The 12160-nt window shown below is 50.0% G+C and overlaps 1 protein-coding gene across 4 annotated transcripts in view; it reads right to left on the reverse strand.

Moving 5' to 3' along the window:
• Positions 1–11627, reverse strand: part of PGPEP1 (pyroglutamyl-peptidase I) — a 36269-nt gene extending 24642 nt beyond the window's left edge. For 3 of the 4 annotated variants that reach the window (XM_065917444.1, XM_065917442.1, XM_065917445.1), the window contains exons 1-2: positions 11501–11627; positions 9481–9533 (exon numbers count right to left, since the gene is read on the reverse strand). In XM_065917444.1, coding sequence (XP_065773516.1) covers positions 9481–9533; positions 11501–11534 — 87 coding nt within the window. In that variant the 5' untranslated portion in view covers positions 11535–11627. Of the gene's footprint in view, positions 1–9480; positions 9534–10636; positions 10724–11500 lie in introns of those variants that run through there. The other variant, XM_065917443.1, reaches the window with a different exon arrangement.
• Between the last annotated feature and the right edge of the window lie 533 nt (positions 11628–12160).

Consider the following 12160-nt stretch of genomic DNA (forward strand, 5'->3'; position numbering starts at 1 on the left):
TTAAAGACGGGCACTTTGTGCTTAGTCCAACAGTTGTGTATTATTAGACATGGCCACCATAATTTCACGACTGTCTTATATGCAGCATGCATATACTTTTCATAAAAGAAATATTTCAAAAATAATTTAAAGCACTTCTCTCTCTTTCCAAAAGTATTTTTAAGTTATTCCTTTAAAAATTAACTCAAGCTAAAAAAAAAAAAAGAAAACTAACTCAAGTAGCCAAACAACAAAGTCCTACTGTATAGCACAGGGAACCATAGTCAATATCTTGCAATAAACTATAACGGAAAATAATTTGAAAAAGAATACACACATGTATATAACATTGTATATATATATACATCTTATCATTTTTCTATACACCAGAAACTAACACAACATTGTAAATCAACTATATTTCAACTAAAACTAAATGAATAAATAAAAACTAACTGAAGTTAATTTTTTTGAACATGGTGTTTGGACTCTGCCCTCAGGTTAAAGACAAAAAGAACCATCAGCAAATACTAAATTCTAGTGAGTAAGTTTTCTTTGGGGGAAGCGTGGGTTAGCAATTCTGAAGTTCCTTTCTATTTATTCTAGGATTGATCAAAGAAGTGAACACACTGGGGATCATGGTGGTGGGGGGGAGGTCCACACTGTCGGAGGAAGGAGTTATATGTCTGTGATGTTGGATCCAATTTGGAGGTATTTGTGCAAATTCCAGGGTTTTGATACAGAAATGGGTGTGAGTTTGGGCACTCTCAAAATACTGCTGTTTTTAAAATGGATAACCAACAAGGACCCACTGTATAGCACAGGGAACTTTACTCCATATTATATAACAACCTAAATGGGGAAAGAATTTGAAAAAAAAAAAAAATATATATATATATATGTATATGTATAACTGAACCACTTTGCAGGACACCTGAAACTAATAGTTAATCAACTATGTTGGTGGTGGTGGTGTTGTTTAGTTGCTCAGTCATGTCCAATTCTGCGAACCTATGGACTCTAGCCTGCCAGGTTCCTCCATCTATGGGATTTCCCAAGCAAGAACACTGGAGTGGGTTGCCATTTCCTTCTCCAGGGGATCTTTCCAACCCAGGGCTTCTTAGCCAACAACGTCATCCATGAGACTCAAAGGAAGACTGAGGAACTTCCCAGATCACAAGGGATTAAAGAAATGGGACAACTGAACCCTATGCACAATCCAGAATTCTCTTTCGCCATGAAGAATTTTAATAGGATGGTGGGCAAAATCTGAATCAGAGCCGTATATTATAGAATTGTATCAGTGTTCAAGGAGTCTGATTTCGATCACTGTGCTGAGGTTGTGTTTTAGGAAATATACAGTGACATATTTAAAGATAGAGGGTCTCATGTCTGCAACTGACTCCGAAATAAAACAAAGCATGACAGTTCCTCAAAATATGAAACAGAGAATTATCATATGATGCAACCATGTCACTTCAGGGTGTGTACCCACAAAAACTGAAAGCAGGGTCTTGAAGAGATACTCCCTATTCATGTTCATAGCTGTGTTACTCACAGGAGCTAAAATTTAGAAGCAACCCGAGTGTCTACTGACCCATTAATAGATAAGCAAAATGTGGTATATACATGCAATGGACTATTAATCAGCCTTAAAGAGGAAGGAAATTCTGACACATGTTACTGTATGAGTGAACCTTGAAAACATTATGCTAAATGAAATAAGCCAGACACAAAAGGACAAAACGGGATGATTTGACTTATATGAAGTCCCTGGTGTAGTCAGAGTCTTAGTGACAGAAAGTACAATGATAGTTGCCAGGGGCTATGGGGAGAGGGGAGAATGGGGAGTTAGGGTTTAATGGCAACGGAGTTTCAGTTTGGAAGATGAAAAAGTTCTGGAAATGAATGATGATGATGGATGCAAACAACGTGGATGTACTTAAAGTCACTGAACTGCACACTTAATAACAGTTAATGTGGTAAAGTTTATGTTATATATATTTTACCACAATTAAAAAAATTACTTAGCAGTAAGAAAATATTTTAAACTATATTTATCTACCTACCTATCTATCTATATGCTCAGTCACATCTAACTCTTTGTGACCCCATGGACTGTAGCCCATTAGGTTCCTCTGTCCATGGAATTTTTCAAGCAAGAATACTGGAGTGGGTTGCCATTTCATTCTCCAGGGGATCTTTCCAACCCAGGGATCTAACTTGAGTCTCCTACATAGGCAGATTCTTTACCACTGAGCCACTTGGGAAGCCCCTAATTATATATAGAGAAATGTAATATAATGTTAACATCTGGGGAGTCTGGGTGTGAAAAGACTTCTTTGCACTATCCTTATAACTTGTCAAAAAATAAATTTTTGTTTAATGAATGAGGTTAAAGATGGCTTGAATGCAGAGTCCCAAAGAATAGCAAGAAGAGATAAGAAAGCCTTCCTCAGCAATCAATGCAAAGAAATAGAGGAAAACAACAGAATGGGAAAGACTAGAGATCTCTTCAAGAAAATTAGAGATACCAAGGGAACATTTCATGCAAAGATGGGCTCAATAAAGGACAGAAATGGTAGGGACCTAACAGAAGCAGAAGCTATTAAGAAGAGGTGGCAAGAATACACAGAAGAACTGTACAAAAAAGATCTTCACGACTCAGATAATCACAATGGTGTGATCACTCACCTAGAGCCAGACATCCTGGAATGTGAAGTCAAATGGGCCTTAGGAAGCATCACTATGAACAAAGCTAGTGGAGGGGATGGAATTCCAGTTGAGCTATTTCAAATCCTGAAAGCTGATGCTGTGAAAGTGCTGCACTCAATATGCCAGCAAATTTGGAAAACTCAGCAGTGGCCACAGGACTGGAAAAGGTCAGTTTTCATTCCAATCCTAAAGAAAGGCAATCCCAAAGAATGCTCAAACTACCACACAACTGCACTCATCTCACATGCAGTAATTTTGCCTAGAAAATCCCATGGATGGAGGAGCCTGGAAGGCTGCAGTCCATGGGGTCACTAAGAGTCAGCCATGACTGAGAGATTTCAGTTTCACTTTTCACTTTCATGCATTGGAGGAAATGGCAACCCACTCCTGTGTTCTTGCCTGGAGAATCCCGGGGATGGGGGAGCCTGGTGGGCTGCCGTCTATGGGCTTGCACAGGATCAGACACGATTGAAGCGACTTAGCAGCAGCAGCAGCAGCAGACGCTAGTAAAGTAATGCTTAAAATTCTCCAAGCCAGGCTTCAGCAATATGTGAACTGTGAACTTCCAGATGTTCAAGCTGGTTTTAGAAAAGGCAGAGGAAAAAACTAAGATCAAATTGCCAACACCCGCTGGATCACTGAGAAAGCAAGAGAGTTCCAGAAAAACATCTATTTCTGCTTTATTGACTATGCCAAAGCCTTTGACTGTGTGGATCACAATACACTGTGGAAAATTCTGAAAGTGATGGGAATACCAGACCACCTGACCTGCCTCTTGAGAAACCTGTATGCAGGTCAGGAAGCAACAGTTAGAACTGGACATGGAACAACAGACTGGTTCCAAATCAGGAAAGGAGTACATCAAGGCTGTATATTGCCACCCTGCTTATTTAACTTATATGCAGAGTACATCATGAGAAACGCTGGGCTGGAAGAAGCACAAGCTGGAATCAAGATTGCTGGGAGAATCATCAATAACCTCAGATATGCAGATGACACCACCCTTACGGCAGAAAGTGAAGAGGAACTAAAGGAACTCTTTATGAAGAGGAACTCTTGATGAAGGTGAAAGAGGTTGATGGTGAATCTGAAAGTGAAAGATGAAGGTGAAAAAGTTGGCTTAAAGCTCAACATTCAGAAAACTATGAATGACATCTGGTCCCATCGCTTCATGGGAAATAGATGGGTAAACAGTGGAAACAGTGGCTGACTTTGTTTTTCTGGGCTCCAAAATCACTGCAGATGGTGATTGCAGCCATGAAATTAAAAGATGCTTACTTCCTGGGAGGAAAGTTATGACTAACCTAGACAGCATATTGAAAAACAGAGACATTACTTTGTCAATAAAGGTCTGTCTAGTCAAGGCTATGTTTTTTTCAGTAGTCATGTGTGGATATGAGAGTTGGACTATAAAGAAAGCTGAGCACTGAAGAATTGATGCTTTTGAACTGTGTGTTGGAGAAGACTCTTGAGAGTCCCTTGGACTGCAAGGAGATCCAACCAATCTATCCTAAAGGAAATCAGTCCTGGGTCTTCATTGGAAGGACTGATGCTGAAGCTGAAACTCCAATACTTTGGCCACCTCATGCAAAGAGCTGACTCATTGGAAAAGACCCTGATGCTGGGAAAGATTGAGGGCAGGAGGAGAAGGGGACGACAGAGGATGAGATGGTTGGATGGCATCACTGACTCAAAGGACATGGGTTTGGGTGGACTCCGGGAGTTGGTGACGGACAGGGAGGCCTGGCATGCTGTGGTTAATGGGGTTGCAAAGAGTCGGACATGACTGAGCGACTGAACTTAACTGAAAGATGGCTTTCTCTCCCACCACTGCTGAGAGGAGAAATCTCCAGTAAAGACCCTCTCTTGGCATAAGGTAAACAATTTCATCTATCTTTATATCCTGTCAACGACAACCTCATTCTTCCTTACCCTCCTGCCCCTTGCAGCTTGAAATTTTCCTGTCCCCTCTCCGGCTTTTTTTCCCCATGGACTTGGCAGCCCTTTCTGGCAACAGAAGATGAAAGGCCAGTAATTAAAAGAATCCACGACTTCCCTGGTGGTCCCGTGGTTAAGAATTGGCCTGCCAATGCAGGGGACACCGGTTCAATCCCTGGTCCGGGAAGAATCCACGTGGAGCAGAGCAACTAAGCCCATGTGCCGCAACTACTGAGGATGGAGCCCTGGAGCCTGTGCTCAGCAACAAGAGAAGCCACTTCAGGGAGAAGCCCACACACTGCAACCAGAGGATAGCCCCCACTCTCCACAACCAGAGAAAGCCCGCACACAGCGATGAAGACCCAGTGCAGCCTAAAATAAATAATTTTTAAAAGAACCCTCAAGGAAAAAATCTATCCCCCAGGTTAAGTGAGGACTTCTTTATTTAGATTAGAGTTTCGCTTGGGGACTTGTCCTCAAAGCGAGACTGCTGTCCACGCAACAGGCCACCCAATGTGTGGGCAAGTCAACTGGGGGACCATCTCTGTGGGTGGGGGGCTGGGAGACTGAAGATGCTGCTAACTCGGTTAGAAATCAGCCAGGGAAACTCTAGCGGGCACAGGAACCGTCTCGGTGGCCACCACGATGTGACGTGCCAGACGGCCACGCAGCGGCCCCCCCACGGAGCCTCTCTGTGCCCCTCTCCCTTCATCTAGCAGACGGGTTCCTGCATGCCGATCACCCTCATCTGCACAGAGTAACTCAAGGCTCACTCCCACTGGGTGATGTTTACGCAGCATTAGTGGGAACAACTGCCGACATCGACAGCTGATGATTCAAAAATCGCCTGATGCCAGCATGGTATCACGGAGTGGGTCACCTTCTAGTTCTAACCTTTTCTCCTCATGTCCTCTGGGTCCTCACCTACCCCCTCCCCAGCTGGGGGTAAAATAAACTAAGAAAACCATCTCTGGGACTTCCCTGGTGGTCCAGTGGTTGAGAATCTGCTTTCCGATGCAAGGGACGTGGGGTCTGATCCCTGGTGGGGGAACTAAGAGTCCACAGGCCTCAGGGCAACTAAGCCCATGTGCTGAAACTAGAGAAGGCTCCACACTGCAGTGAAGACCCAGTGCAGCTGAAATTTTAAAAGAAAAGAAAATCATCATTGAAGATACACACACGTCACGTGGCCAGCATCCCCAGAGAGGCGTCCACACGTCCATCAGAGACCCTGAGAGGGGCATCCTTGCTGCTTTATCCTTGGGGAGCGAACCCTGAAACCCCCAGTGCCAGTGCCAAGGGGAAGGGGGCGGTCGGGAGAGAAGACAGCTGTCCCTGCCCCCAGAGACACACCAGTGCAGGCTGAGCACAAGCAGCCGGTGTGAGAGGACCGTGGAGCCTGCTCCATGGACCATCTCCTTGCCTGCAGCGTGAGACCAGGCAGCACCCATCTGCGGTGGCAGAGTTCAGGAATCAGCGGCCTGCAGGGCGGGATGAGGCGATGGGGGCAGGGGGTGGGTGCTGAGCAGGAAAGAATGCTCTGGGTTGATGGGAATCAAACAACTATCTTGCTCAAAGCATTAGTGACATGGACATAGATACTTTTTTATTTTATTTTTTTGCCGCACAGCACAGTATATGGGGATCTTCCTGGGCCAGGAATTGAACCCAAGTCCCCAGCAGTGGAAGTGCAGCGTCTTAACCATTGGACCACCAGGGAAGTCCTAGGCATAAATACTTTTCACCAAAGTGATGGGGGCATTGAAGACATGGGTACATGACTTTATGCAAATGATTCCCCAATTTTAAGAAGGGCAAGGGTGGGAGAGGAATAGCTACACTTTTCATTTGAAGTTAGGAAACGTTTGGAAAAGCTCAATTCTTGGCCTCTGAATACTTTCTGCTCCAAAAGGTCTGGACGGTTTTCCTGGGGGGGGAGGGTAGCAGTGCACCCCGAGTCCGCCAGGCACATACCGTGAAAGGAAAGGGACTTGGGCGCCCCAGACAACACATTGTCTACACCCCATCTACCTGACAAGACCCTGCCGCTCGGCTGTGTCTGACCGATTCCCTTGACCCCAAAACAAAGACCCGCTTTGTTCCCTGGTTAATATCCTTAACAGGTCTGTCTAGACTCACTGTGGCGGTGATTGTTCCGTGATGTCACTAGGACCTGTGACCCGGTTCCTCCTTGCCCTGCTCGGTCAGGGAAGGCTCCAGACTTCCCCCAGCTAAGGGGTCCCAGCCCTTGACACCCACCTGAGTCTCCTAGGGAGAGACACACCCACAGCCAGCATCCCATGCTAACCACCCAAGACCCGCGAGGAGATATGACACTTGAAAAATGCACTCCTCTCCTGCTTGAGGTGCTGAGACACAGCGGCGTCTTGGGCAAGAGGAAAGGGTGGGGTGCCCCTCTGTCCCCAGAACTCCCACCTCCCCCGTGGAGCTGGTGGGAAACAGGTCACTCTCTGCTGGGGCACAAATTCACCCAGGGCATGCAGAAGGAAGGTCAGATGAGGGAGAGAAGAGAGAGAGAGACAGGGAGAGAGAGGCAGACAGAGAGAGAGAGAGAAAGAAGGGGGGAGAGGGAGCAAGAGCTTGAGCGACAGAGACAGGGAAAGACAGACACGCAGAGAGGCCACGGGAAACTGGAAGAGAGAGACAGAAGGAAAGAGATATGAAGACAGAAGGGGAAAGACAGAGGTCCAGAGAGCAAGAGACACCCAGAGAAAAACCAAGAGAGACAGAGACGTGGAGAGACAGACCGAGAGGGGTGATCTGGTCCCTGGCAGAGGAGGAGGAGTTCCTTCCGCAGGTGGCAGCTTAAGCTTCAGGAAAAAGCAGTTGGGACAGGAGGTGACTGCTGCTCACCTCCCCTCACCCAACATCCATCTTCAGCTTGAGCTGATGACATCAGTGGTTGCCCACAGCTAATGCCTGGACCACACCAAGGGCACTCCTAGGCAGATTTTCTTGAGGAATGGGTTAGACCCATCCGGTGGCTACGCCCCTCCTAGGGGCAAATCTGTTCCATCCAGAGTAACTGAGAAGCACCACCAGCAGCTCCAAGGTACCCCATGGGGGATCCTGCAGATGCCCTGCCATACAGAAGGTGTGGGTTGTTGTTTAGTCGCTCAGTCATGTCCGACGCTTTGTGACCTCATGGACTGTAGCCCACCAGGCTCCTCTGTCCATGGGACTTTCCAGGCAAGAATACTGGAGTGCAAAGGCATGGGCCCCAACTGCAACTGCATTGACACCAATGCAGAATGCACCTATGGCGGCCATAAAGTCTTCAGAGACATCTGCACCTGGGTGGGGGGCAGGGGGCAGTGGGAGGAGTTGGGAAAGGACATAAGGGGCTTCTGCAATGCAGAAGAGCAGAGAAGGGGCTGAGAATGTTCTAGATCTCAATCTGGACTCAGGCACCACAGAGGTGCACAGGCATCGAACATCATGGAGTTAGACATCTGCGTGCACTTAGGGTACATGGGGGCAGCTCCAGCTTTTTAAAAGGGAAACGATCAGGTCCGGGAAGGTTGGCATGTTTTTAGCTGGGGAATGGTGGAGAACCCTCTCTTCCTGTCTCATAAAGTAAAGGAAGAAAACTGAAAGACTTCTAGAGGTGAGGTCTGGAGGGAGGGTTGACTGAAACAGAAAGTAGATCTCCCCTCCAGCAGCAGGAGGAGAAGCTGCCATCCTTCACCATCCGAGTCCTGATGCTCGGAGGGATTTCCAAAGATTGTTTAATTGATTTTTCTCCTATTTAGATGCAGATCATAGTGTCTGGGGGCCCGGGAATTCAGACACACGGCTTTGTGTCCACTCAGTCCCGTGAAGACTCCTGTCTGAAACTTGCACAAAGCCAGACACACACATCTTGAGAAACACGCTGTTTCTTTTTTGTCTGGGGCTCCAGGGAGCGGGTGCGACGAGCAGGGCCTCAGACATGTTCCCATCTGTGGAGTCCCGGGGATCCCGTCCCTCTGTCCTGCTTCCAAAGTGGGGTGAAATTTTTTTAAAAAAAGAGAGACGAATGTGGCTGAGATTTTGAGGTCTGGAAGAAGGGTATAAAAAAATGTGGGGGTCTCCCAACTAGGTGTTGACACGCTGAGGTTTCAGCTTGGATTTTCCTCCAAATTCAGGGCTCTGGACTAGAAAGCCAGGGCAGGGGGTGCTTTAAATCAAGCAGCTAATGGGCTAGGATTAACACTAGTTTGGCTCGGGTCTCTGCAGATCTGATTTATATAAGAAGAAAACGTTTCTCTCTTTCTCTCTGCCCATTGTTCCCCAGTCTGTCTCTCCAAATGCCCCAGCTGACAAAGAAACTAGAAGGCTTGGGACAACAGGGAAGACTCCCCCCTTCCCCACCCTCAATATGCAGTTTTTGCTTCCTTCAGCTGCCAGGAGGCAACACAGAGGACCACTGCAATCCCCTCTACAAGGTTGCCACAATTCCCAATATCCCTGCCTGGCCCCCCTACACCTGGCTGGGGCATGGGGCCCTTTTGAAGAAAGACCATTCTGGTTTCTCAGCTGGATGACCTCAAATAACTCTCTGTGGGCCTCAGTTTCCTCATCTGTAAAGTGGGCACAAGAATAAACACACCTAAGGGTTGTTGGAAGAACTCAGTGCTCTAGGCAGAAAAAAATGCCTGGTACTGAGCAAGCACTCAACAAACATTACAGCGGTAACTATCTGAGCAGGAATATCTATGACTCATAACCTCTCTCTCTCCGGGAAACTTCACGGGAGATGCTCTCTTCATAGGTTCCTTGCTTTCTTTGGCACCAAATATTGCCAGGGGAAGCCCAGCCTGATGCCTCCCCTCTGGATTCAGTTACCTGGACCGCAATCCAACTGGCATTCACAGTGTGTTCCCCAAAAGGGCCGAATCCTGAAAAAAAAGTAAAAGCAGCACATCACCACCCAGGGCCAGGTGGCTGCGTGTATCCACAAGAACGGAGCACGGAGCTTCAGGAGCAGCCATGCCTGGGACAATGTCAGGGTCTGGTCCAAGTTCTGGGGTGCAGAAGGCTTCAGAGCGCCCCACCACGTAACTGTTCTTAACTGAAGTTGCGAGTCCTTCCTTGCTCTCACTCTCACCTGGCCTCGTGCACCAAGGGGCCAGCACCTGCTTTTGCTCCAGAAAAGGCCGACTTTGTTCCCCTCACAGTGTCTTCCCCTAGCTGTGACCCCCAAATAAAACGATTTTATCACTGTCTTCGTGCACCTTTCCTGGGTTCTGGAATTACAGGGCTGGAGGTGCTCTGTGATTCACGGTCTGATAAGAAATGGCCCTTAAGGGATGTACGTGGCTATCTCCCAGGTCAGGCTGTCCAGGCACCATCCCATCATCCTCCTCCCTAGTCACTGCGCCCCATTTATTTACAAACCAGACGGTACCTGAGGATGTGCCGGGTGCTCTGCATGCCCTGTGGCCTTCAGCCCCCCTGTGCCTCCCTTTCAGGCAAGGGTGTTTCCTGACTGAAGCACAGAGGTGAAACCAGCTGTCCACGGTCCCACAGCAAGAAGACGGAGGAGCAGGGATTCAAACCCAGACCCAGCAGAGTCTGTGGCCTGCCTCTTCTGACCAACCCAAACACACTATCTAAAAAATAAATCTCTTGAAGAGAGGCTGTCCTTGATCACGTGTCATGGGTCACTCCAGCTGGGCCAAGTGCCCCAAGCGGTATCATGGCCCTGGGAGGAATACTGTGCCCTGGAACAGCAGGGGGCCCCCAAGTAGGGTCAGAATCTCACTACCCTTTTCCTCCTCCCGCATGGACCAAACATGGGTCCCAGCTCAGACACGGACAAACAAGGGCACCTCTGTGAGCCTCGGTTTCCCCTTCTGCAAAATGAGACGGTAAAGATCTAATAACCTCAGGCCAGAAAAATGTCCCTCCCAGGGCCGCCGCCAGAGTCAGCCCTAAAGTAATAAACAAGCAGACACAGGAGGGCTGCAGGGCAAAGTGACCCCCTGGCAACGTGACACACCTGCCAAGTAAGTGGCTTCTTTCATCCTCCTAGGAATTCCAGGGCCAGCCCGGACCTTCCTGGGCCACACACCACCTGTTTGAGTCTTGGCCGGATTGCTCACTGTCACCCCTCATGACGGGTCCCCCCTCCCACTCCCCGCAGAGGCCCGGCGGAAGTTGACGCCCACGAGGCTCCGAGGCGGAGTCTCTCCGAGGGGGAGGCGCAGTTAGTTTCGGGGAGTTGGTGACAGAGGAGTGGGGGGAGGGAGGGGGGAGCAGGCTTATCCACAAACAGCACGGGCAGGAAAGATTTTGATGAAGACAGTCCCTGAAACAACCGGAAGAACGACCGGCACCCGAGGTCCCCTGAACTCCGCCGGTCCCTGCCTCGGGGGAGCAGCCCCTCATTAGCGCAGGGTTCGGGGAGCCGTGTCCGGCAAGACGTTCATTTGTCACCAGGGCACTTCCTGCCCGCAAATCGGCCTTTGTCCCCTGGGACCGGGGGTGGCGACAAACCCGACCTCGGGAGGGCAGACACAACAAACAGGTGTCCGGAGGGTCACTGTCCCTAACCGGGGAAGGGAGGACGCCAGAGGGGCCTGCTCCGTGCGGGGCGTTTGCCAGGACCCCCACGTCCTGGGCTGCCCCGACCCCTGACAGTGGGACCCCAGGGGCGCCCCCTTCACGTTTTCTCTTTCGCGCGGACTGCGCTGGTCTCCCGCGGGCGATGACACCTTCCAAACCTGAGGCGACTTCTAGCACCTGCCCCACCCGGCCGCCGCGTCCCTCCCCGCGACGCGCCCCGCTGCCTCCCGAACCGCCCCACCCAGCCCTGCCCCGGGCCGCCGCCGCCGCGGCCGCCATGCGCGCGATGCCCTCGTACCCGTCACCACCACCGCCTTCCTGGGCTGCTCCATGGCCGGCTCAGGCTGTGCCTCTGACCGGCTCCCGGTCCGCACTGGCGAGTCAGCTGCCGCCGCTCGGACCCGCGCCGCCCCGCCCCCGAGCTCGGCCCCGCCCCCGAGCCTGGCCCCGCCTCCGCCCGGCCCCGCCCCCGTCCGGGCCGCCGGGCGTGCGCGTGCCCGGGTCCGAGACGCAGCGCGCGCGCCGCGTCCGTAACTCTCGGCTGAGAAGTACGTGGCTCGTCGCGGTCCCCAACCTGTTTTCCCACCTGCAAGATGCGGACGGTTCATCTCGCAGGCTGTGGCCGCTCGAACTCAGTCATGCCTTGGGGACGAGCTGATCATGTTGTCCACAAATGTTCACTGTTCGCTGCCGTGAATTATATCGGAGGCCCCCCCTTCTCCCTGTGACTAAGGCTCCTTTATTCGGTCCCTTTGACAGATGAGAAAACTGAGGCATAGTTCGGGAAGCCACTCACCTAAAGCCTCCTGGGGCCACAGATGCGGCATTCAGGCCAGGAGTTTGAGGGGGCGGGGGGGACGAAATAAAGTGAAAACACGGCACAACTGGGTGGTGCCTGAAGCAGGCCCGTATGTTGAGGAGGCTGATGTGGCCCCAGAGACCAGGCCTTCCCCCGCTT

Source organism: Muntiacus reevesi, chromosome 1 (genome assembly GCF_963930625.1).
Source record: "Muntiacus reevesi chromosome 1, mMunRee1.1, whole genome shotgun sequence".
Lineage (NCBI taxonomy): Eukaryota > Metazoa > Chordata > Mammalia > Artiodactyla > Cervidae > Muntiacus > Muntiacus reevesi.